Source organism: Ambystoma mexicanum, chromosome 6p (assembly GCF_040938575.1).
Source record: "Ambystoma mexicanum isolate Mex_15411 chromosome 6p, UKY_AmexF1_1, whole genome shotgun sequence".
Lineage (NCBI taxonomy): Eukaryota > Metazoa > Chordata > Amphibia > Caudata > Ambystomatidae > Ambystoma > Ambystoma mexicanum.
In genome coordinates, this window is record NC_090935.1 from 437553099 (window position 1) to 437580338 (window position 27240).

General features: G+C 44.3%; 1 protein-coding gene and 1 long non-coding RNA gene across 4 annotated transcripts in view; one reads left to right on the top strand and one right to left on the bottom strand.

Moving 5' to 3' along the window:
- The window catches only part of PARP8 (poly(ADP-ribose) polymerase family member 8), a 1351312-nt gene that overhangs the window by 448232 nt on the left and 875840 nt on the right, over window positions 1-27240 (top strand). For all 3 annotated transcript variants that reach the window (XM_069627250.1, XM_069627248.1, XM_069627249.1), the window contains one exon: window positions 18972-19062. In XM_069627250.1, coding sequence (XP_069483351.1) covers window positions 18972-19062 — 91 coding nt within the window. The remainder of the gene's footprint in view (window positions 1-18971; window positions 19063-27240) is intronic.
- On the bottom strand, window positions 8632-9380 carry LOC138510935 (uncharacterized). Its single transcript, XR_011280480.1, has 3 exons — window positions 9316-9380; window positions 9103-9188; window positions 8632-8959 (listed from the first exon to the last, which is right to left on the bottom strand). It is a non-coding gene; the product is annotated as an uncharacterized lncRNA (long non-coding RNA).

The following is a 27240-nucleotide window of genomic DNA, read 5'->3' on the forward strand; positions in this document are numbered from 1 at the left end:
AATGCAGAAGAACCAGGCAGGCCTGTGAGTGGTTCCTGATGTATCCTTCTGAAACCTACCCCTACCCCTCCAAAGGTTCAAAATGCTTACGCTAGCACTGATAGCGGAGTCTCTGTGTGGGGGAGACTGGACGTGCTCCCTGGACCTGGAGGATGCATACCTACATGTCCCAATATGGCAGACACACCGCTCCTTCCTCTGGTTCCGAGTGATGGGCTCCCACTTCCAGTACTAGGTTCTTCCATTTGGACTCAATACAGTCCCACAGGTATTCAGGAGGTTCATGAATGTGGTGGCACCACTGCTCAGGTCAGAGGGCCACCACGTGTACCCATACCTCGATGACTCGTTGGTTCCGAGCAGAATCACCGGGGGAGGTGTGGAATACGGCCTCCAGATTAATGGATATTCTTTATGAATTGGGGTTCTCCATCAACCACAGAAAGTCTCAGCTCCAGCCTACCCAAGCCTGGTCTTCCTGGGTCTGAGGTGGGATTCCAAGGGGCAGAGGATCTTCCTCACCATGAAAAAGGTGGCAGCTCTAAAGGTGGCTACTGGGCATTTTCTCAGCAGGTCAAAAACATCCTCCTGGTGGTGCCAACACCTGTTGAGGATTATGGTGGCATGACTCCTGGCCGTTAGAAATACAAGGCTCAAAATGAGGAGTATGCAGTTACACTTCTCAGCCTCATGGAACCAGGAAATCGGTTCCCAAGCAGCATCAGTCACAATCCCGGTGCAACTCCACCAGGATTTGGCTTGGTGGAGGCAAGAGACCAGTCTTATGGTGGGCAGACCATTCAGACAGCCCCTGCCGGCTTATACCATCATGACAGATTCCTCCCTTGAAACAAATATGAAGATGTCTGAGGTTTTTCGGCTTGAGACACATGTAGATAGAAGCCATGTTTAAGAGCTTATCAATCAGTACTTTGATCCTAGCACAGCATTCAGTCAGCTACTTTCCAGGTGAGTCATGACACCCTGCTGAGTTTTTGGGGCCCATGCCTGCTTATACCTTTGGCTCCATCAGCAACATTTGATACTATTGAGTGGACTCCGGTGCATTCTGTCCTCATGCATGGGTGCCAAGGGCTTCTCCTGAAGTGGCTTAAATCGTTTCTATTTGGTACAATTCAATCCGCCTGTATGGGTCCCTGCAGGTGCCACCCTTGCCTGTGAAGTGTGGATTGCTCCAGGGGCATATCATCTTCACTTTTCTATTCAATATATGCATAGAGCCGCTGGAAGATGTTTTTGCTTGCTGTGGTGTCTCCATCCATCAGTATGCTGATAGCACACAATTATAACTTTGTGTGTCATAACAGGGTTAAAAAATGGAGTGGAGGCACAGGAGCTAAAAGCAGCTCCTAGGTATCTGGCATCACAGAGTGAGTAGCAACTACATATGTGGAATAAGGAGTTTGTACCTAGTGCGCCACAAATCGTAACTTCCACATGAGATGCAAACCATAATTTCCTTGATTATATGTGACTCGTTATGCTATAAATGTCTTATAGATGAACTCCATCATACACATTACCAAAACTGCAGGGGTAATATCAAATTGGTATGTGTGCATGACACTAGTTGACATAGGAGTCACAAATAGCTCCTTGTAGCTGTTGGTGTGAAGCCAACAGGGCTCTTCCCTTGGCAAAATAGCTCCCACCAAGTTCATACCCTGCATAGACAAAGGATGCTAGCCACATGGGGAGATGATCAAAGTCTTGGTTACCCTGGCACGTTTAAATTGTAATACTTTGAAAACAGAGTTTATTTTATTCTGGCCTTTTAAATCCTTAGGCATAAAATAGATAGTACTTTCTCACAATCTGCAATGTTAAACTATAGGTTTACTAATTACTTTTAAACTTGTTTAGCACTATTGGCGATTTAAGTACATCGTCAAAGGAAATGTAGCTCATGCTGCAATCTGTTCTTGCCCCCAGGTTTTCCATCGATTCCTTTGGTCACAGCAATGTCAAACAGTCTACTAGAAAATGAATCAGTAAAAATCTCCTTCACTCTTATCCCAAAATGCCGAAGATCTGTGTGGGAGTGTTAGCCAGAAAATGTTCAGTTCCTATTTCAAAGAATTACAACCCAGCAGTAATCAGGATAACACATTTGTAACTGACTAGGCTGGCTCCCATTTCACTCCCAGATCAAATTTAATTTCCTCTGTCAAGTCTTCAAATCCCTCCATGGTCTTAACCCTCCCTCCTTACCGATCCTCCCTTCTCACCTTCTATACTCCTTCTTATTCACTGCGTTCTGCTGATCTTTTCCTTCTCTCTCCTTCACCCTGTGCCCCTACTCGCTTCCGCTCCTTTAAACTTCTCGCTCCTTTCCATTGGAACCGCCTTCCCCTCCCCATCCGCTCTACAACCTCCTATCCTTCATTCCGCACTTCTTTAAAATCTTATCTCTTCCATTCACCCCCTAGCTTCTTTTTGCTTCCTCTCTTACTTCTGATTCTACCTCTACCCACTCCTCCTACTCCCTCTCTCATTTTGGTCCCTCTCCAATAGCACTTAGCCTCATCAATAATGCAAATTGTTCCTTGTACTATTTTGTGGTTTTGATTCAATTGTTATGTAATGCTTGTTGTATCTTGCTTGTTCCTCTTGTAAAGTGCTTTGGTTTAAAGCGCTATATAAATTAAAATAAATACAATACAAATACATTTATTTAGATAACCATAATCTGGTTTGTAAGGAACAGCACTTTACTGTTAGTATTTTTTTTTAAGTTAGCTCTGCAATTCCATTCCTAAAAATGTAAACTTCATGAATAATTAACTCTGTGGCTGTACTAGGCATTGTTTCTGTTTTTTAGTGACGTTCTGTACACATTTTTTCATAATTTTCATGGTGTGTCCTACATCAATAATAATAATGACAATAATATTTTTCGTTCTTATATAGTGCACCATGCTAGATGATTTTAACTGGAAAGTGATACAATAATAAGCATTATTATTACCCACATTTAATGGTGCGTGATTTGTTGACCTTTGAATAGTGAAAGCCTGAACCAGCCCTGCTCCAGGATTTGAATTTATGAAGTGCAGGCTGGCCCCATGTGTGAGGGGAGCACTTAACAGTGAACTATCCACCCAGTCTTACATTAACTTTGTAGGACAAGGATCTTCAACCTGTTGTTCTCCATATGTTTTTTATTGCAGTCACCCCCATTAGCCCTCACACTTGACTATGATGGTGTGGGCTGATGGCAGCTACCGTCCAACACATTTTAAAATACAATGGTTATAGATTCGTGTGAAGGTGCATAACATAGACGGGCACAAGAGAATAATTTTGAAAATGTACATGGTATCCACAGCCTAATCCTTTTGATGTGAACATAGTTCTGTGACCTGATGGTTATATAGATCTCTACAGCTGCTGCTCTGTCCACTAACTGATCTGAAACACCTTGACATTCTCTGTCATCAATATAAACCTGCCACTTTAAACTGTTTAAATCCATTCCATCGTTTTGCACTCTGTCATGCTATTAGAAAAGTGCATAAGCAATTCAGGTTTGGTCCCATCCTAAAAAGAGCCGTCTGGCCCAAACTGCTATGTCACATCCTTTGATCTCAAAGCATCATGTAACTTCAGCTGTGTTCATGTCGCGTTGATATGCATGGGTCCAAACATGTCTTGTGTTTCTTGTCTCATGCACCAGGGATGTGACCTAGCAGTTTGGGATGGGCTGTCCCATTTGGGATGGGGCCAAGCTTTGTTTGGATTTAGTATTTCCCTTTTGTCATGTCATAGGAGGCTGAAAAACACTGGTCAGGAATGTTGTCCAGAGCAATGCATGTGGTTATGAATGATTCAAAATCTTCTAGCTCTCAATCTTTAATGTTGCTATAAACTATACAACTTGAAATGTACCAGATCTTCACAGAGCTCCATTTTCATCTAGTCTTCACAGGTCACTTCTTTATTAAAAGCCCATCAATTCTACTTAGTCTCTAGCTCTTTGTTTTCCTAGTGATTCTATTATGTAAACATAGATAGCTAGATATTTATGTAGAGGGGGATCAACCGTTCCACCAGGTCTGCCCATCTAACAACCTAAACAATCAGTCTCCAGACCTCTCACTCCTATATCATTATTATATAATTTATACAAAATGTATAATAATGATATAATATATAATACAATGTAAGACATATATGAATGGCAGGCAAACGCCAACCGGTCCATTTGATCTCGTGATTTACGTTTCCTACATCAATACCATTCCCTTGATTGAATCGCCAGCTCTGGCTTTGGTCTTACAACGTAAACCTGTTGATATGTGAAAGGGCTAAACTTCTCTACCTCAAACCGTATATACATAGAACAGGCAGGAGCCTTACCATAATACTGCACACACATGCACACACGAAACCATACCGTGATACTCTACAAACATGCACGCGCTATCTCTCTCTCCGTCTCTCTCTTCACCTCCCTCTCTCAGCTCACTAATGCCATATTTTAGAAGAACAAAAAAAACAAGCTGTATTGTTGCTAATATTATGTCTTGGATACAAATAACGTGTTTTACTTTGCCCATCACCATCATAGCAGTCTTTTGGGCACATAAGCTAGACTATATAGTGGCATGTTGTGCTCCCTCATCGAATATACTAACCCATAGTCTGTGAGGAAAGGGTGAAATGAAAAGAAAAGCAGTTTTAGAGATTAACAGAACAATGATTGGAAAGTTACATGTGCTTTAGACTATTAATGGTAGAGGGGCTTGTGTAATAATTGGTTGTAGATCAAACAAATGTTTATTGGGAATAGGGGAATACTGTGCACCCGTGATGACGAGCTTCTATGCGTGAAAGCAGTTTCTAGGACATTGCTTTTGGTGGTTGAATGCTGGACTTGAGATATGCACAAGGAGCCATTAAAGTGTGAAGCAGTTTCACTAGATGAACACTATCATTTTTCCCCTTGTAAACAAGGAGGAGAATCTGAGGGTGCCAAACTGACTGATGGGTTTCCAGAGCCTAGAGTTGGCATACGTAAATGCATGGAACACAAAGCGGAAGGAGTAAGACCAGGAAGGGCTGTACTCAATCCTCCAAGGGCTGTAACTGCTTAGCCACTTAATGAGGGATGAGTTCAGTGTTGGGTGACGTGAAGTCAATATAATGCTCTAGTTGGCAGAAGGCTAACAAATATGTGTTAAATGTACCAATCTACTGTAACTGTGAGCAAGTTCTGTACATTTTAAGTTTTTTAATCGGCAACAGATCTGGATGCTGGTTTAGCACCAATCTATCTTTGCTATTTTTCATGTAAAAACCTTTCAAGACACTGGGCCTCGTTACGAGTCCGCCGGTCCGGACTTAACGTTGCCGGTATAACCGTGATCGGCAAATTCCGACCTACGATCCCGGAAATACCACCACCATAAACCGCCACCGCAGAGTTAAGGCACCCATAAACTTTGTCGGCAGGGAAACCCCCCAGTTACTGGCAATACGTAACACTGTACGCATTACGAGTATCAAGGACATGGAAACACCGCACAAAAATGGCGGAAAAACCGTGTACACAGTGGCGGTATCGCTGCCATCGCGAACATGACCTTTTAACAGTGCCTGGTGAGCTGAATCAGGCCACAGGTGCACCTAGGAGCCCAGCTGGACCCAGCAGGCCATTGGGAGCCTTCAAAAGGCCCACACCCACACCCAGGCCAACTCCAAACACAACTATGAAGGCAGCAGCTGTAGCATCATTGGGACTGGGGCTATTGAACATACAAGCAGCACTGCACATGGTGGCAGTAATGGTACAGAGGAGGATGAGGCAGAGGCGGAGGAGGCGCAGGCGGCAGTTAGCAAACCCTGCACCCATGCCAAACCCAATTGTGCAGCCGGCACGACCCCGCAGGCAGCCTGCAATGCCCTGTAACAGGGCCTCACCCTGGAACCTGACCCCAGGACAGATCCACACATTATACCGGCTGGACCGCCCAACAATCATGTGCATCACCACCATGATTGAGGACGACATCAGCAGCCACATTGGCATTTCCACTGCAACCCCCCCCCTGCCTGAAGGTGGTGTCGGTACTGCATTTTCTTGCCACCGGAACTTATCAGCATACAGTTGGTGAGCTGCACGGGCTCTCACAATACTGTTTTTCAAAAATATTGGGACAGGTACTGGATGCCCTGCTGCGCCATGTGTCGAAACACATTGCCCTACCCCGTACCCTTGCCCCGGTCATTGCCACCAAGTTGGCCTTCCATGCCATTGCGGCCATGCCAAATTGCATAGGTGCAGTAGACTCCACCCACATAGAGCTGACAGTACCACGTGCAATGGAGATGGTGTACCGCAATTGGAAACTGTACCACTCATTGAATGTACAGATGGTATGTGACGCCGGACAAGTGATAACACATTGCTGTGCACGTTTCCCGGGGTCAACACATGACTCAATGGTCCTGCAGAATTCCACATTGCCACGGTACATGGAACACTACGCTGGACAAAGCACAAGCTATTGGGTGAGTACAACTGCCAATGCACAGGCCCTGTGGAAGGGGTGTGTGTGTCCAGGGCAATGACCTGTGTGAGTGGGCTGCTACAACTGCACATACATCACCCCCCCGCCCATGTAATGGACAGTCAGCACAACCCACACATCAAAAAGCTACACATGACCGGTTGCCACAGTGTGCCCGTACACACCCTGCCAAATGAGACACATAGCCAATACTACCACAAGCCCATACAACTTGAGCCACTCAATACATCCACCCACACTATGCACCACTGCCACCCAAATGCACACAATCCCTGCACATGAGACATCCTGCATCAACCACATCATCACAGTCTATTGATTGACTCCGACATGTGTGTACATCACTGTACAATGCCATACTTTCCAACCACTATTGTCCGCAAGGACAACTACATATGCATAGCAAGTCGTTGGGCAATGTCCAAATGCCGAAGTCGACAACAATGACTCAGGAATGGTAGTCACCCACCGGTCCGACCACTGCTTGGCCCATATGGATGAATGAATGATGACACAAGATTGCGCTGCATCTGATCAAGACATGATACCACAAACACTGACATGTCCCCCACATTTACATCCCATGTAGGTGATGCTGGATATGCACTCATGCCATGGTTGATGACGCCTGTACAGAGGCCAAGGAAGAGGCATGAGGAGGCGTACAACAGGGCACACGTCCGCACATGTGGCATGATTGAGAGGACATTTGGCCTACTGAAGGCCAGGTTCCGCTGCTTGAGCAGATCTGGCGGATCACTGCTCTACAGCCCAGTGAAGACGGGTAAAATTGCGCTTGTGTGTGCAGTGCTGCACAATCTGCATGCGCAGGAAAATTCCTCTTCCCACAGACACATAGGATGATGATGGAGTTGAAGACGGTGATGGGGATGGTGACAGGCATGGGGAGGGGGATGGGATGGCTCCACTCCTTCCCGGGGGTGCACAAGATGGCCAACGAGCATGGGATACATTCATTCGCATTTTCTTTTGAGAGACTGCACACTGACAGCATTGCATGGATATGACGATGCCAGTTAATAAATGAATTGACTGCAAATGAAATGACGGATGTCCACTCATTATAGATTTTCTCAAAGGTGATATATTGTAAACAAAACAGGAAAGAAGGTGCATTGGGTAGGGAAGCTGTACACCCGTGCCACCCACCACCCAAGCATACCAACCCCTAACCAGGCCCCAAACTACTAACCCCCTAATGAACCTCCCCCACCACCCAAACGTACCCACCCCCAACCAGGCCCCAAACTACTAACCCCCTAATGGACCTCCCCCACCACCCAAATGTACCCACCCCCAACCAGGCCCAAAACTACTAACCCCCTAATGGACCTCCCCCACCACCCAAACGTACCCACCCCCAACCAGGCCCCAAACTACTAACCCCCTAATGGACCTCCCCCACCACCCAAACGTACCCACTCCCAACCAGGCCCCAAACTACTAACCCCCTTATGGACATCCCCCACCACCTAAACGTACCCACACCCATTGTGTCCCTGAATGTCTCCTGTGCAGCCAAACACACATGGCATTATTTGCATGTGCGCTTCTGCGCATGGGCGTCCTTGCCAGAGGGCCCTGTCAGATCACTTGAGCACCTCCGTGGGCTGGCAGTGGTGGAGCTAGATGGGGTGGTGCTGGTGGATGGGACTGTTGGTGTCAGTGTTGGCATATGTCCTAGATAATTACAAAAAAAGATCCCGAAGGGAAAAAGGGAGTTCACATGGAGGAGTACTGTATTAATTTGAGTACTCAATTATGGAAATAGAGGCGAGGAAGAAAAGGAGAGCCCAGTCATAAATATTCACATTATCATTTTTAATTAGTAATTTATTACCATTATAAAATTGCATAATATATAAACATCAAATCAACAATAAAATCGATGAATTGATTATAAAATACTTGTCAAATCTAATGCCTCAAGCCATTCAATAGCAGTTTAGTTGCCACAATTCGTAACCTCATGTTACTCAAGGTGAAGCATCGCTGTCTCATTTTAAATTCCATCCAAATAGTCAAAGTGCTATGGAGAGGGCAATTAGTTAACAATTGAATAAAGTGCTAAGTGCAACCAAGTGCTAAGTGCCAAGTTGTTAACAAAGAAATAAAGTACTAAATGCAAAAAAAAGTGCTACGTGCCTACTGTGCATACATGATCTTAAAATATCATAACAGTTTCGGCGAATTCAACCTATCTGGCTCCATTGAGCGAGTCAGTAGTCGCCTTCCTCAGGGCGCACTAAATATTGCAAATAAAAACCTGGAACGAACTAATGCTTACATTTTTTGTCTATCATTCAGTAGTTCTTGCAGGTAAAACTTTGTACAATTCATAAGAGCTTGATTGTAGATCTGAAAGTCTGTGGGAGACGTTGACCCTTAATGAAACACATTAAAACAGACAAAATAGAAAAAACAGAAAAAAAACTTTGTTAAAATACAGAGTATAATGAGTGAGCCTCCTAATTTTCGATGCCTCTAGCCATGGAAATAAAACCTGGGGATATATATATATATTCACCTAAGTTGGTCCAGAAGTGGTGCCGAAAAATGTGTTTGTTTCGATCCGCCACCCAAACAGGACTGGTGATGCAAATAAATTTACATCTACAAAAGACAAAAATAAGAAGCTAAAAGAGATATCACTAGATTATCTCAGACTTCGATTGCTAGAACGCAGTGTCCCCTGTCTCCACAGAGAGCAGATCAATATGTTACCCCTTCTATTACCAACCTTAAATTGTAGAATGTTTTAGCCTCTAATCGTGTCTGCAATCGACTCTATAATAGATAAGGATATATCAATATTCCCTATCCTTATCTATTATAGAGTCGATTGCAGACACGATTAGAGGCTAAAACATTATACAATTTAAGGTTGGTAATAGAAGGGGTAACATATTGATCTGCTCTCTGTGGAGACAGGGGACACTGCGTTCTAGCAATCGAAGTCTGAGATAATCTAGTGATATCTCTTTTAGCTTCTTATTTTTGTCTTTTGTAGATGTAAATTTATTTGCATCACCAGTCCTGTTTGGGTGGCGGATCGAAACAAACACATTTTTCGGCACCACTTCTGGACCAACTTAGGTGAATATATATATATATATCCCCAGGTTTTATTTCCATGGCTAGAGGCATCGAAAATTAGGAGGCTCACTCATTATACTCTGTATTTTAACAAAGTTTTTTTTCTGTTTTTTCTATTTTGTCTGTTTTAATGTGTTTCATTAAGGGTCAACGTCTCCCACAGACTTTCAGATCTACAATCAAGCTCTTATGAATTGTACAAAGTTTTACCTGCAAGAACTACTGAATGATAGACAAAAAATTTAAGCATTAGTTCGTTCCAGGTTTTTATTTGCAATATTTAGTGCGCCCTGAGGAAGGCGACTACTGACTCGCTCAATGGAGCCAGATAGGTTGAATTCGCCGAAACTGTTATGATATTTTAAGATCATGTATGCACAGTAGGCACGTAGCACTTTTTTTTGCATTTAGTACTTTATTTCTTTGTTAACAACTTGGCACTTAGCACTTGGTTGCACTTAGCACTTTATTCAATTGTTAACTATTTGCCCTCTCCATAGCACTTTGACTATTTGGATGGAATTTAAAATGAGACAGCGATGCTTCACCTTGAGTAACATGAGGTTACGAATTGTGGCAACTAAACTGCTATTGAATGGCTTGAGGCATTAGATTTGACAAGTATTTTATAATCAATTCATCGATTTTATTGTTGATTTGATGTTTATATATTATGCAATTTTATAATGGTAATAAATTACTAATTAAAAATGATAATGTGAATATTTATGACTGGGCTCTCCTTTTCTTCCTCGCCTCTATTTCCATAATTGAGTACTCAAATTAATACAGTACTCCTCCATGTGAACTCCCTTTTTCCCTTCGGGATCTTTTTTTGTAATTTTGTTGTTCCCCAGTTCCATGGCATAGGGGTTACCCATCCGTTGTGATATATATATGTCCTAGATAAGCCTGCTGGGCAAGCAACATGGACTCTCCGATGGTGCATGTGTTATTGTTGTCCTCCCGGACATGGCGTGCCAAGGTCACGATGGTGGCGGCAAAACATCCAATGGCCCTGGAGATCCGACGCACAGATGTGGAATAACTCTCCCTCTGCAGCCTGGCCTCCTCCCGCTGCAGCCTGGACTCCTCCAGCTGCCTTTCCGCAAGCTGCGTAAGGGTGGCCTGCTGATCCTCCATCCGCTGCATGCGGGCATTCAGCTCAGCAATGGAGGGGGTTGGTGACCTCATGGGCCTATGCAGTGAGGGGGGGGGCTGAACTGGAGGTCGTGGAGGGATGATAGCTCATCCAAGTTGGCCCCCTCCCCTGTGGCCCTACTTCAGCCTGCAAGTCTGGGGCACTGTTATCACTACATGCAGCCTCCTCCGCAGTGCAGATGGTCTCAGGGATGGGATCTGTGGCCATGATGGGTGGGCGTGGCACTTGTGTGGCAGCAGGCAGCATGGAGATGGTGGCGTTGGCTGTTGCATCCATGCCAGAAGCAGCTGGTGGCTGAGTTCCAGAGCAGCTTGCGTCGTCCACCTGGGCAGGGGTGCTGTGTTGTCCACATGCAGGTGCATGTTGCCTCGCCTGTTGGGCGTTGTTGCTGTGGGGATAGAGAGGGCATGCTGTTAGTTGGGTGCTGGTACTTGATGGGCGCATCACATGCATCAAACAGGACGATCAGTGAGCACTTGCATTTACACGCATATGACTATTGATGCACTCAGGTGTATGTGTCTCTGCTTGTACCCAGTCACGCACTGTGAGCATGTCCAAGCGCCTTGTATTGTGGGGCTGTTGCTTCTCATCTGGCTAATGAGTGGGTCCTTTGGGTCACTTCTGCCCTGACTGGGGGGTGGGTTATGAGCGGGTCCTTTGGGGCACTCCTGCCCTGATGAGGGAGGGTTATGAGTGGGTCCTTTGTGTCACTCCTGCCCTTACTTTGGGGGGTATGAGTTTGTCCTTTGGGTCACTCCTGCTCTGACTGGAGGGGGGGTTATGAGTAGGACCTTTGGGTCACTCCTGCCCTGACTGGGGTTTGGGGGGTTATGAGTGGGTCCTTTGGGTCACTCCTGCCCTGACTGGGGGGGTGGGGTTATGAGTGGGTCCTTTGGCTCACTCCTGCCCTGACTGGGGGGTGGGGGGGCTTTGAGTGGGTCCTTTGGGTCACTCCTGGGCTCAAAATGCACTCATGGCTTTGCAATCTGTGCACTTACCGGCATCCTCAGGTGGGCTCACTCCTGCCTCTGCATCGCCATTGCCATGTATTGCCTCAAGGTGGAGTACACTGCTGCAGCACTCCTCCCATGTCTGCAGTTTTAGTGGTGATGCAGGCCCTCCACCTGTGACACTTCTCAGCTGGCGGTGAGCAGCAATGAGGTTGCGCACCCTTATTCTGAGGTCGTCCCACCTCTTGTGGCAGTACTTCAGGCTGCGTGTTGTAACACGGACTGCTGTGCACTTGCGTGCAGCTTCAGCCCACACCTCCTTTTGACGTTGCTGGGTTGCGCGGCACTGGTCAGCTCTGGAGAGCATTCCAGCATGCTGCACAATGTAGTCCACAAGTACTGTGAGCTCTGCCTCGCTGAAGCGCTGTTTCCGCTGTCTTTGTGCAGGGATCCTGGATGCCATGCTGGTGGTTCTTTTTGCCTTCTCAGAGTGGTGATCTGGCCTGTGCTGACTCTGGATGGCAGTGGATTGTGGTTTATACAATGGCCGCCTCAATCTTTCCGGTTTTCGTGTTCGTGGTTTTTCCGCTTCCGGTGTTTCCGTGTCTGTGATGACAGTGGCGGTCACGGTTTTTGCGCTGCTTTTTGAGGCAGTATGTCCATTTCCGTGGGTGTTTACGTGGCGACGGTGACACCATTTCCGCATTGGTGTGGTGCGCGCAACCGACAGGCCTTAATCGGCCGCTCATTCTGCAAACTTGCGGTCGCAGAAACTTTATCACCGTCGACACGGAATCACTACATTCCGGACCAGTGGACTCTTAATGAGGCCCACTGTTTATCATTTACTACTAGGTGGCACCATGCTATTCAATTGGGTAGAAGACTGCACACATTCATGCACTGGCCTTGGCCATACCGCATTGCGAGATGTAGGGGAGTGTGACAGAGGCATCTTTTTAAACTCATTGTTCATATGCCCATTGCTGTCTGTAGTAGCATTGGCTGTGGGTTTATACGATTCTCTGGTGTGCCCATGATAGACTACAGACCAGAGTTTTAACGTGATGTGAGCCTCATAAACTGCTTGAATGCCTTGTTAGTTGAGGGAATCTTTATCAACTGTAACTCAGAATATATCCATCCCTCCACTGATACTTTGATTGTTTTTATTAATTAGTCAATTTAAAACCTGTTGCATTTATTGAGTATTTTTTCATTCTCTTATTGGATTTCCCTCTGCTCTTTTCATATGTTTTATATCATCTCATTTTTTGAGTACAGGAAATAATCATCAGAAAAAATTTTCATGGAATGAGTGAAGTGTCTATTTTTTATATAGACTAATTGATGTGATGAACACCCACTCCGCTACCTTACTTAAAAGCAGTGTTCAGCTCAAACTGCCTTGCCCCACTCATTTCCCTCTTGAACCTTGCAGCAACATTGTCTTGCGTGAAAAGGTGCCAACACTCTAAAATAGGTTAACATCTCCTTATAACAGGTGCACTCTCAGCCTACTTCTACCAAAACTGAACTCCCACTGTAAACTTAAACTTCAGAGTTACTGTAAGAAAAGTATTAAATGAATGAAGGTGCCCCAAACCATAGCAAACATTTAATTGAAGATGTTGGTGCACAGTCAGTATTGGGATATATTAATTAATTCATATTTTGATTAGAATCTAAAAAGGTACATTCCAAAAGGCATTGGCATGGTTTGGAATCAAAGCAATCTCTTTATCACTGGAGGCAAACACTTTCTCCACTTAACAACTAGTGCCATGACCGTGAAGCCTTGAAAAACATAAATGAGCTTTTGCCCATCTCCATACCTCACAATGCACCCAATGACAAAGTGAGAATCCCTTTCCAGCACTCCATATTATCTAAGAGGATGGTGCCACTCCTCCTGTCTCCCCACCAGCCACACCTTGTGCAATGTTTTTGTGTATTAATCCTTGATTACAGCATTTCTTAGAAGGTGGCACAACATTGTGTCTCTTGTTATCCTTCTCCAAGTCCCAGACACTGCCACCCATTTTTCCCACACTTGAATTCTCTCATCTTTCCAGTTCTGACTTCATACCTGATATTCAACTGCTCACCTAACATTCACTTTTATAATCACACTTTCATGGAACCCTAGCTAGTGTCTGATTGTGTCCTCTTTGGCTCTGGCTGCCACCAAACCAGCACCTTCACTTTGGTGTGCCTTAAAAGGGACTGTTAGCATTGCTGCAGCATGTCCTTACAGACACGGAAGTTGCTACGCCTGCCAATCCACACTTTAGTGTGTGTTTTATGGTTGTTCTCGTCCAATACGTATGGATACAGATGGAGTTGGGGTGGTGAGCCTGCCAAGAAATGTCCATATACTGTGCGTTGACCACAACATAAACATTTGAAAACCATTAAGTTATGATTATAGCGAGCTGTGCTCCTCAGCAGCCAGTAGCTATTGCCTGGGAAAGCAAGATCAGCATGGTGGCTCCCATTGGCATCTTTATGCTCACCACATAGGGGAATAACCTGTTACTCAGTGTTATCAGATATTGACATTAAAAAAATAAAATAGCTTATCAACACTACTGACAGCCATCACTTCACATCCGTGAATACATGCTCTCCAACCTCGACTCCAACACACCCTGTGTCCTCATCTTACTTGATTTCTCTTCTGCCTTTGACACTGTCAACCATGCCATCCTGCTTAACCGTTTTCGTGATAACCTGGGTATCACCAATCAGGCCCTGGCTTGGCTGACCTCCTTCCTCTCCGATCAACCCTCCCAGGTCCAACTTGGGTTCTTCCTCTCCTCTCCTCTATCTCTGTCTCTACCTGTGGTGTTCCCAAGGGGTCTAACCTCTCTCCCTGGCTGTTCAACCAATACCTGGCACTTCTTGCCCACAGCATTTCCGCTCTCTGCCCCAACTTTCAGTGCTATGTGGATGACACTCAGCTCATTTTCAGGCTCCCCTAAGCCACCTCTTTTCCTTCTCTCATCTCTAACAGTCCGCCATCCAGCAGTGGTGTACCGGCAATGATCTCTGCCTTAATGCCAGTAAGACCGAGATTCTCCTTTCACATGCTCCCTCCTTTCCTGTTACTCTCTGGCCAGCCTCTCTTTGCCCTCTTCCTGCTCCCACCTGTGATGCTAAAAACCTCAGTGTCATCTTCGACTCCACACGTTCCTTCTCTCTTCACATCTCCGACGTCTCTAAGAAGTCACACTACCAGCTGCACCTCCTCAGAGGTATTCTTCCTTTCATCCCTTTCCCCCAGGAGCTCACTGTCTCCAGAGCTCTGGTTCTCTCTAGGCTGGACTACTGCAACAACCTCTTTCTAAATCTGCCTTCCTCTACTCTCAGCCCTCTGCAACTCATCCACAACAGGACTGCGAGACTTGTCCTTGGCTTCAAGCCCAGGGATCGTACCTCTCCAAGACTGAAATCTCTGCACTGGCTCCCAGTGGCGGTGAGCATTCAGTTAAAAACCCTCTGCATTGTCCACAAGACCTTCTGGTGCCTGGGACCTCAATACCTCCAACTCTCTCTTCATAAATATCTTCCTTCTCAAGGTCTTCGCTCACCCGCTTCCAACTCCCTCAGGGTTAGACGCTTCTCCAAGAAGCGAGTTGGTGGTAGATCTCTTTCTTCTGCTGGGATCTCACCCTGGAACAGCCTCCCTGACTTTCTGAAACTTGAGGAGAACAATCTCCGGTTCCGGAAGCACCTCAAGACCTTCCTCTTTGCTTCGGCTTCCTGTCCTCCTCTCCCCTGCTGATCTCCTGGCTGAATCTGAAACTGCACTGGTTACTTGGCTACCCTCTGATCTCTGGCCCGGGTTCCTCCACCCCCCCCCCAGCCAGTTGCACACTTGCACTGCCTCCCTGGCAACTCTGCACTCAGGGACTGTTTCTGTATCCCCACAACCCCTGCTAGCACTTGGCACCTGCTGTCTGCACTTACCCTTGCACTTGCCACCAGCTGGCTCACTTTTATTTATTGTCTTTATTATTTCCGGCTATCCTATGACCTGCACTGCCCCCTCCCCTTTCCCCCTGCACTTGCGCAATCTCAATGTCCCCTGGCCTAGTTGGATTGTTGTCTCTGTCTTACCTCTGTTTGTGCTCCCTTGGCTCGTCGCCGCTTTAAAACACTTGTGTATAGGCACGTTATAAATGCCTTATATCATATCATAACACTCCTCCCAAGCTGACTATAACTGTTCCTTCCCCCTCATCTAATTCAGTTACACTTGGTTGTATGTCTTTTCTTTTATTGAACACTCTATCATATTGTGCATGCGCTTGTGTTTTTGTTTCCACAATAAAAACTTTGACAGCAGTACAATTATGTGTGTACTTCTTTGTTGTACTGCAATTTGTTGTGGCTCAGTTGCACTCCAAAACAATGTGGAACACCTTCTTGTTGTGTTGTATTGCTTTATTTGGGTGAAGACCTGCCAACAAAACAATAATATTTCCTCTAAGAGTACTGAAATGTTGGTGGGTTTGTGCATTCGCTTACGGTCCCCTTTAAGTTGGGCCAAGATCAACTCAATAGAGGTAGGACAAAAGACTCTTAGGGTGCTCAAGCCCATGTTAGTCTGTGTACTTTTATGGAAGAAACAGCAGAGCAGTGCTTGTAATCATTGTGCTTTTTGAAGCATCGTTTGCAGTTGTCCTCCAGGTAAAGCTTCCTCACGCACAGCAACATGAATCTTTTTAAAGAAGCTGTGTTAATACTGCTGTTTAAAAAAACAGGCGTCTGGGGCCCTTCTTGTATTTGATAGTGTGCTTCGGGGAAGAATTGCTTGAAATGTGTCCCTTTTTTTTTTACAATATGCTTCTAAGCAGGATTGCTAAGAATAGTCATTTCCTCATAAATGCCATTCTGTTGAATATTCAAAGAGCAACAGTAGTATCTTCCATGAAGAGGATACCCTTGAATGTAATGACATACCCACATACTTCACCATGTGCTCAGTTTTGGAAAAAATGTGCACATGGACAGTGGAGTTTCTGTCGACTGCCCGACCGTGGAGCGATTGGAGAGGTAAAATTACTTGCCATTTAAGCAGGCCAGCAATGGGAAAAAATAAATCAAGCAGAGGTCACTCAATGAAACAATGATATTATAACTGTCAAAGACAGGTAACATGAAGCGAGAGAAACACTGAGCTCCCTTCCTGAGGGAGGAAGACACCTCTGTTGTTACACCATCTAGAGAACGCAAACTGGGGGTCCACCCTTACAATAGGAGGGTGCCTAAAATTGATCCATCCACTCTTGCAACCCATCCCAGAGCCCAAGAAAGAAGTTGAAGAAATTAAGCAAACTCTCTAGAGTTAGAGCTTGGCGTACTTAGCATGTTTACAGCTTCCAGACGCCAGCCCTAAACCATGTATAGTGTATAGAAAAACTGAACAGATAGTAATGTGACCATGCTTCTACTTTACACACTGCAGCACTCAAGTCTGTCTGCAAGATGGTGCATGTTGTCCCTGATTGGGGCAAACCAAATTGCATACTACTGGGAATGGAGGTAAAAGGAAGGGCAAGGAAAGGAGGGGCATGAAAGAGATATTGACTGTAGGGCAAATGGAAAGACGAAATGGGGTTGGAGGAAAGGGACATTGCTGTGGTAGCAGAGATGCATACCAGAGCCAAATTAATGTCTCAGATGAAGTGCTGATGAAAAGTGGGCCAGTAACACCAACTTGAAAAGCCAAGCAGCTTCCTTGATGGCATCCCTAGCACAAAGCTAAGTGGCACTTGAGTTAGTCAGTTAATTGGTGCATGTTACACCTGAGACATGACTAAGTAAGCCCCTGAAGCATGCAATCCCACTCACAAGAGCAGTCTTGTAAAACTCCCACCTTTTCACAGGGAGAATAATCTGGGTGTGTCAAGCCAGCACTGAGTGTTTTTTCACGAATTGGAAAAATGCAACACGCAGTAAAAGATCGAGAGCTAAAGCACGAGGACTCCCAACACTTGAACGTGCAGTAAAAATCTGAATATGGCTGCCAGAGGAGGGGCTTAGGTAGAGGCAAGTCATTGGCTAGGGCAGTATGACCCAGAGACCAGTGGTTGGTTACTAGTAGAAAGACAGTTCAGAAACGAAACTGAAACTGATTTTTCTTTACCGAGAATTCCCAGCCTGATGACGGGGAATATTCATGAGCATGTGAATCCATGCCAGACCAAGGTTGGAGGACAACAATTACAGGTAAGTAACTTGTTCCTTCTCAACATCTGCTTGGTTTGCCAGCCTGGTACCTTCTTTCTGCTTCACCTCCTACAGACTGCATTCCAGGTAACATTCCTGCTCCTTCCACTCCTTCCTCCTGCCCGCACCTGAGTGGCCCTTTTAAGCCTCCCAGGTTCCCTCAGGTTTGGGCTGTTAGGCCCAATTTCCTGACTACTGCAATGGCTGTTAGGCTTGATTGCCTGACTGTTACAACTGCATGCCTCCTAAACCCTCTTCTTCATCCCAGTTCTTCTGGAATTCTGGGACATGTAGTTCCCTTCAACAAAGTGTTTCAACCTCTGCAGTTTGGCAAACCGCCATCAAAGGTGGGATTATGGGGATGGTTAACAAGGGTGTTTTCCCAATCTTCCTGGTCTGCCCCCCCCCGACCCACTATGTGATCCTGCAGTACACCACCCCCATGGTCGGGATCAGGAAGTGTCTCCCTTTCCTTGGCCACATGAAGAGGGTCGCAGACCAGGTTTCTGGGAGGAATCAAATCTGATTCATCGCAGTGGCCATGATGGGAAGCATTTCTGATAGGCTGTGCGGTTTAACATAGATGGTCCAGGAGGGGAGAGTGACGGCAGAGTCCTGTAATGAAAGAGGGGCAGATCCATATATATATATACATATGTGTGCGTGTTTTGCACAAGAAGCAGAAGAGTAATGGAAATTGGGGAGTCAGGTGGGTATAGGGTCCTCTGTCACTGACATGTTTTATGGTATGTATCTCTTTAAATAAAAGCAGTCTGCATTTTTCTCAATGTTCACTGTATTGAAAATGAGCTACGTTTAGTAAGCATTGTGATTAGGTCACTGACATTTAGTTTACTAAGTTGAAATATAATGACCCGAAACCACGTATACAATACATTTAACAAAAATGATTGTTTCCTTTAATGTATGTTGTATCCATTTTACCAGGAAGAGATCGCCATTGCTTGGGATGTGATCCGCACAGAGCCCGTAATAGTGCGGCTGCACTGTTCACTAACACAGTACTTAAATGGACCAGGTTTGTGACACTTTTGGCAATTTTACATTCTATTCACACCATACCTATTGTTATGGTCTTCCATAATTTCCAATGTGCAAATGGCAATCACACTTTTTAAGAGATCATGCAAACAATATTTGGTTCTAAATGTTTATAAAGTGGGTGTAATTTGTTTCAAAGCTTTAAGGTGCAAGAAATCTAGGTAAAATAAAAATAGAATCTTTGACTGTTTTCTGCTTTCAACTTCTCCTTTGATTCTCTGTAAGTTTGATGTATACGTTGATTGGATGGATTCTGCGTGAACCCATTTTTGCAAATAAGAGGTCTACTTTAGATGTAATAGTATTACATGAACCTGACATTTTGCTAGGGAAAAATATTTCAGCCAGAAAATCATCTTTGAAGAAGTACAAAAGTTCAATTTACCACAGATGTGTGGAATGTCAAACCTCTAGGAAGGGTACTTTTTAGAGAAGTACCTTTTACGAAAGGGTTGCTTCAGATGGATGGTCGAATCCTACCCCTGCTCCCCCTCCCACGAGATACATGGCCCGGAAGAATTACCACAGATACCAGGATCGCCCATACCATTTCAGACTGATTCCTAGTGCTCCTGTGATAGACAAGTATGTCGAGAGGTACCCACTCAGCTAACCATACAGCCCAGGAGCAATGCAAATGCTACCCAGAGTGGACAAGGAGCCTCAGGAGGCAAATAAGGAGACTTCAATTGACAGTATCGATTAAAGCACCAAGAAGCCACGCTACTGACGTTGTTAGAGACACCATGACAAAGCAGCGTTAGACATGAAACACACGTGCCATCCGCACATCGGGACACGAAACACGCACCCGAATACATGAAGAACACATGCGCAACAGTTCTATAAGTTAGAGGACAGATACGCATACATACTGCCTTTGCTTTATTATTTTGTCATTAACTTAATGGCGAGCAATGCAGAAACCACACGGAGCAAGAGATCCTGAGCAAGCTTGCAGATGCTTACATGCAAATAACTTTATGGATCTGCAGGAGCACCTGTGGGACCTGCCAGAACCAATCAGTTACTAACATATGGAGAACTATAGAATAACACAAACATCTATAAGATGTGACATGGTTTAGGAAAATCACAGTAGGCCACAAACATCTCAGCTAAATTCAGACGGAACAAGAGAGCAACCATGTGGGACAGGGGCGACTGCCAAGGCCACCAAGATACGTGTGACATTCCATTCTAGAACAGCAGTACCACCAGCTGCAATAAATACAAATAAATCCACAAAATAATTACAGAGTAATTCGAAGATCCAGGAGCCCAAAACACGGTCTCTGAACACGTGACTCGACAGGCTGGATGATGAATCGAAACCGATGCTGGGAAACAGAAGCGATCTCACGCCGACAGACAGAAGTTTGCAACAAAGTTCTTAAAGCTAGAGATGAGGGTTGCATGATGTGAACGGGCACTCTCATAGACTTTGGTGGTGCACACATGTTACAATGCAGACACATAATGGTTCGTATTACTTTGTGAAGGTACACCTCGAGCTGAGAGTCATTTTGGATCCCCGGCCTGGGGACGTCAGCTCTAACCAATCACAGTTCAGGACCCTAAAGGTGGGTAGCAACAGGAAAGAACCAACCACTGCAACATTGTGTAGAGTTAGATAATTGGGGATGGGCCAGGCCTGATATCTGACATGGGAGAGCCAGTAAACTAACACGTATAGTGTCCACTATAAGTGGACTACCACTCAACGCCCAATACAGTCGCACGATAGGTTTGCTGGAAAGGGGCCCATGTTTTGATGTCCATGTGAGGAAATATGCCCTAAAAACTGGCCTGCGAGCCAGAAACGTCTGAGACGTTCCAGGATTCTCATCTATCTTTGTACTGATCCCTGTTGGTTTTGGATGTAATGAACCGCAGTTTGAACTTGCTGTCTGGCTGGGTCTACGTTCCTTTTGGGGGAAGGTGTTGGTCCTTCCATGAGTTCTTTGTCCACAAACTCCTAGTAGCCCTTAAACCTACCAGGGAGTTTGTCCCAACAGACTGGAGTAATGAGAAAGATTTATTAGATGGATGTATCTTACATGCTCATTCAAACAGACAGTGTAGTCGAGACAGGGGTTTGTGAAAGGACCTAGGCTTGTATCAGTTCCACTTTATGACCTTAATCTGGCTTATTTTCTTCAATAAGAGCATTTTTAAGCATGCAATTCTTGTGAATGTGTTAAAGGAAGAGTGTGGGCCAAATAAGTTACGTAGGTTATTCGCTTTGTTGGAGGTGGGGGTTGGGGTGGTTACCGAAGAACCTGGCCAGTGGAATGGTATGTTGATCAATATGTCAACCAAAGTTAAATATTACTGCTTTGCTAGAATTCAAGCAGAGGTCATTGGCTAGCATCTGATCTTGGAACGAGAAAGCTGGAGATCAAGATCAAATTACTGGAGTTTATATATTTTTAATGCATTGAGTAGATGGTGCATTTAGGATGATACTCTTGTTAATTACACAATTTTAAGATCATTGCTTCTGCAGGTATTAAAGGCTTTCTTCATGAAGAATCAGATGAGGGTTCTGCTGAATGCATCAACTCTGGTCGGTTCACATCCAACACAACCATTAATACTAGTTTTATCTTGCTGACTCTAGTTAGTATAGGTGGCCAGAAAGTGACAGCAGTGGCAATATTCCTGAACGCCTAGAACAAGAACCATGAATAAAATGTAGAGCATGTTTTTCACCAATATGGGCATATGGGCATGTAAAACATAAACTGCAAATTATTGAATGAGATTCATCACCCTTCTTATTACAGTTGTATTTCAAGGTAAGAGCAAAGAACATTTAGGGCACAATGGGACGATCCCAGAGAAAGTTTGAGATCATTGCTCATATCCCCATTTAGAGTTTGTGCTGTTGTATATTATGAAGATCATCCTTATAATGGCAAATCATCATTCCCTGTGTCAGGAAGCTGAACAAAGTCCCTGTGATACAGGCACATCAACATTTTTACTTTACAAAAGCTAATTTTATGTGGATGGTTTCAAGCCTTGTGCAGAACAAAGAGGGAACAACAACATTCATTTCTTCTTTTGGTTGTACTGCAGAAAAGAGTCTCTTGTTGAAATAAAGTCTCTAACTCCAGGATCTTCCATAGATATAATTCAGTCTCTCACCATCTTGGGTTTGAAATGGCAAGCCACTTGTTTGTTGGTTCTTGGTTTATGAGGTCATTGTCATCTTCCCAACCTGGTTATGTTCTCTAGTGACTCTTTGGAGTCTTTGTGCTGTCCTGTTAAGAAAAGTCATCAAAAGGATCGAGTCTTGGAGATGCCAATCTAAACTGAAACCATTTGCTCTGATCTTTTCCTTGTCCATGGTGTCTATTACCCATCCGTACCACACAACTTTTCTTTTCCTCCTTTCCAAGCAAGGATGATCTTGTTCCTAAGGAGACTACTAGCTCCTTAATCCTTTCTTCTAGTCTTAGCTCCTCTTTGAACTCCTCAACAATTCACCATGGACTCGCTCCACTGATCCCCACACTCTTCTTCTTGTATCCAGGGCTTAGCTGTCACCTGTCCCTTCCTACTCTTCTCCAAGTGAAACATTGCTTCTCCGTTCTCCTCCATCTCTGGTTCTTTATCCGCCTCCTTCTTTCTATTCTGGTTAAACAATTCCTCTTTTGTTCTGGTTAGTTTCCCTCGATTCTTCTACCACCTCTTGGTTTCCTCTCCCCAACCTCTTCTTATCCTCCCCACCTAATTTCTAACCTTCCCACTGTAGTTGTTCTTCCTTCTTTCCGCCTTCCTTTCTTCCCCTGTGTCAGACTCCACTAGCTGCCTTATCCACTCCCACCTCCACTTCTAACCTTTGGTTTAATTCCTGCCTCCTGAACCATGCTTCCACTCTTTCCAACCATCCACCCCTCTGCCAGATTCCATCCTTAAATAGGAGCTAACACCCGACTCTTAAGGACCTTGCGGACCTAACAAGATTCATGTGTGCCTCCTTTGCCCTTTTGTAACCTGTTCATTTAATTAAATTTGTTCTGTGAATTATCTGTCACAATCTTTGTTCAACCCGCTTTTAAGGTGCCTCTGTAGACCAAGCCAGCCAAATGTCTCGGCATTCTTGGATTTTATTAACTGAGCTTGTTGGGGATATGTGCTCTGCAAAGCAGTTTGCATTCTCTCATTTGTGCAGCTGAGCACACTGTACATGAATTTCTCCAGTGTGTTCATGCGTCGATTCAAGTGAGTCTCCTGTATCATGTACAAAAAACCTTTGTGACCCCGCACTTATTGTTTCTCCGGGCTAATATTATTTACCAACTGAACTCGTACTGGAGTGGATTGTTACTGGAGGGGGCTGTCTCAACATGGAACTATGTTCACATTTGAGTGTAGGGCTACATGAGAGGGTCACAGTTCACACTAAGGATTTTACCACAGCAATGTCCTTTAAAAGGACAGAACCTTTTGAAGGTTCGATCTGACAAGTCCGGCCTTATTAGGTGAGTTGAGCCAGGGAATCATCCATGCACAGCCCCCATGCCCAGTATCACTTAGCCCAGGCACCACTGACTCCTCACCATTCACCCCAAGAGTCAGGTTGTCACACATCCCTCCCTTTCCCTCTAAGCTATGTGTGTGATTTTCTAATGATTTCCTTCTGAGAAAAAAAAACATTTGCTTTAACCATCATGGTGGTCTGCAGAAGTTTGGTATTGTTTGAGGGAAGAAAAAAACCTGTAGGTCTCAAACATTGGTATCATTGTTTAAAACAAGCCAGAATGAGTACATGATATTTGACCAGGAAACATTTTCTTCTCGCAGGATAGTATTTCAGGGCTTTGATTGCAATTTTGTAGACAGAAATTTGAGCTCCAAGGTTGCATAATTTCTCTCTTAGGAAGATCTTCCTATTTATATAAGAGGATGGGTTGTTTCATTGTTTCACTCTTGTGATAATACAGCACTGAGTCCTGTCTACAGGCATTGATATGCAAGAAAAAGGTGTCGCTAAAGTCTTGTATTATCAACAAGCAGATTCCATAACCAGTTCTTCAATCACCCAAAGGCCTTATGCATTATGCTGTCCAATCGTTTTTGATAGTCTTCCCATATTTTAACAAGTTGGTGGGGGGTGGACGTCTACTGTTGAAAATGTCAAGATAACTTGTTGAAAACAGCCAACTAAACCCAAGAAAGCTTTCAGGTCCTTCTTCGTGGTAAGGGGCTGAATCCTCTGGATGCATTATACCTTGGCTACATGCAGTTATAAAATGGCTTGCTCTAACTCAGTGCCCAGATATTTCACTAATGTAGAGCTGGAGGCATTTGTCACAGTTCACCTTTAAAGCAACCTTCCATAAACACTGGGCTACCAGATATAGATGATATAGATGATGCATATATGGTAACCATGTCCTACTTTAGATCACTATCATTGGGAGAAGCCTCTGCTTATTTCCAGTGGGGTTTCAGGATGCAGTCCATCATCTGTTAGAATATGGCTGGAGCCCCATATATTCCTAATGGCAATACTTTAACCTGAAGTTACACTGTTTTCAGCACAAGGTAGGAAGAGTAGGATAGAGAAAGGCTCGAAGGGGAGGTGGACTGGCTTTATTATGCATGGGGAAAGAGGTATATTTTGAGGCTTTTGTTGAAAGTAATGATGGAAGGTGCAGTACAGATTTGGTATGGGAGTGCATTCCAGGCTCCAGGTACTCATTGGGTGAAGGGGTGTTGTTGTGTGCAGGTTATCTTTCATAGTGGAATGCGTAGAAGACTTATGTTTGACCTGGTGTCTGTGCAAGTAAACAAGATGGGGTTTGAGATAGATTGCCTTGGATACAATGCAGAGTCTTTTCAAGGAAAGTATCTGAAGTAAGTGAAGCCAGTGGATCTGGATGTGAGCTGTGGTGATTTGTGAGTGTTTGGGTAGTTGTAGAAGGATTCTTGCTGCTGTTTTCTGTATAACATGCAGAATGACTACAGTGTTGTTGGGATGTCCATTGAGGATTGCATTTCCGTAGTCTAGCTTGGGGAAGCTTTGCCTGCCTTGTACATGATATGATAGCAACAATGTGATGTGTGAAGATTAAGTTGATGGGTTATGTGATCTATGGGTGAGGTCTGGATTGTGTCTGGGGAGCAGATGAAAAAGTATTCCATTTTGAATTAATTGTGTTTTTGAAAGTGTGTGACCATCCAGATGGTGATGGTGGAGAGGATGCTTGTGAATGTGAGGAGATATTTAATGTTTGTGTTGTCTGCATATTGATGGAACTAGATATTGTGGGTGCTAAGAGTCTGTCTGAGGAATTCAACAAGGAGATTCATCTGGAGTGGAAATAGGGAAGATACTTGTGGTACTCCATATTTGACTGGGGTGGGATTTCATCGATAGAAGTAGTTTGGTGATGATATGTGTATAGACAGTGAGGCAGACGGTAAACCAGTTGTCGACAGTACCCAAGAGTTTTATCCTGGGGGACAGGATGTTTAGGAGGATGTTGTGGTTGATGGTGTTGAAAGCTGCGGAAAGGTTGAAAAGGATTTGACAGCAGTGTGTCTTTTGTCAGTGATGTTGTAGTGGTTATCCAGAATTTGATGTTTTCCAGTCTCATTGCTGTAGCCGGGTCAAAACCTGATTGGGAGTGATTGAGTAGATTGTTGGAATAGTTGTGATTATATGCTTTTGGAGTTGGCTTGTGAGAAGGTGTTGCACCATTATTTTGGTGTGTTCTGGCAGGATGTGATGGGACGCATGTTTTCAATAAGCGTGGGGTCGTAGAACAGTTTCTAGAGGAGGAGGATATGTGTCCTATTTTGAGTGCGTAGGGGATTGTACCGTGTGAGTGGCAGGTGTTGATGATTTTGAGCCAAGGTGATTGTGTGGTTAGAGCTGGGCATGCATTATCCAGTAAGTGTGCTGTTTTTCTTTGGGCTGTGAGGGTGATGAGGCTTGGTTGATAGGGTGGAATGATTGGAAAGAGTATTCCTATCCCATCTATTATTGCAGTTCCAAAGTGTTATGTTATTTGCGATTTGATGATAAATTGTAGCCTTGTTACCATTATGTGATGCCATAGTTCCTGTTTGTTGAAATTAATTATCTCTAACTTGCAAGCACGGCTCAAAGCCCAATTACACCAGAGTCTTCTTTATACATGAAGATAAAATGTGACATACTGTTATTCCAGTGAGTGTTCATTGCATTGGCATAAAGTAAACAGAGGTTGGTTTTATGTGTTTGGTTCCAGTGTAAGTGAGGTTTTTGAGATAAACTTTAATGTTTATAATTGATGTAATTTTACAAAACGTGAGCTAGAATTAACATGCTTAGCAGTATAGTAGCAGTATAGCCAAGCTGGTCAAGTGGCACAGCGAGTAGAGCGCTCGCTTTGACATCCGTGCAGAGCCTGTTAACGCAGGTTCGAATCCTGGCCGGGCCAAACTCAGCCTTTCATCCTTCCGAGGTCGATAAATCAGCACCACACACAGTGGGTAATAATAAGCCTGAGGGTTCGTAGAGCTATATAAATGCCTAATTATTATTATTATTTATTATTATAGTGGGATGTTTCTGGGCTGCCACTACTATTGTTTTGTTTTCCTGGAGAGTGAACCAATTATATATTTTTCTGTAAAATGGGTCAAAAAAATAAGCAGACATAGACTTCCCCCGTGTATCATTCAATCAAACAAATATTCTGACCACATTTGTGGGGGCACATCTGGGATTATTCAGGGTTTAAAAATAGGAATAACTAATGTTGGGAGCAAAGAAAGTATGTGGCTCTGTAGATGATAACAATAGTTTAAGGAAGTTCAACCAATTAATTTAGTAACTTGGAAGGATTGGATTGAGGTATGGGAGCACAGTTTAAAAGGCGTAGGCATTGTTGCCATAATAGGGCCTCCAGATTATTCCAATTCATTGACTGGACTCTGCCACAAAAGGACATGGTACAGCCTTAGATTTATACATCCAGAGCAGTGGTAACAGCGAAAAACGTCAAAATCTATGGTCAACTTTCTTCATCTGCGCTGCTAAGGAGACAGTAGTTGAATAGTAATTTCTATAGTCCTTCTTATTATCAGTCTTAACAATATCCGTATACCCAGACACTTAAATTCTGTCACAGTGTCAATTCTTTGATCTTCT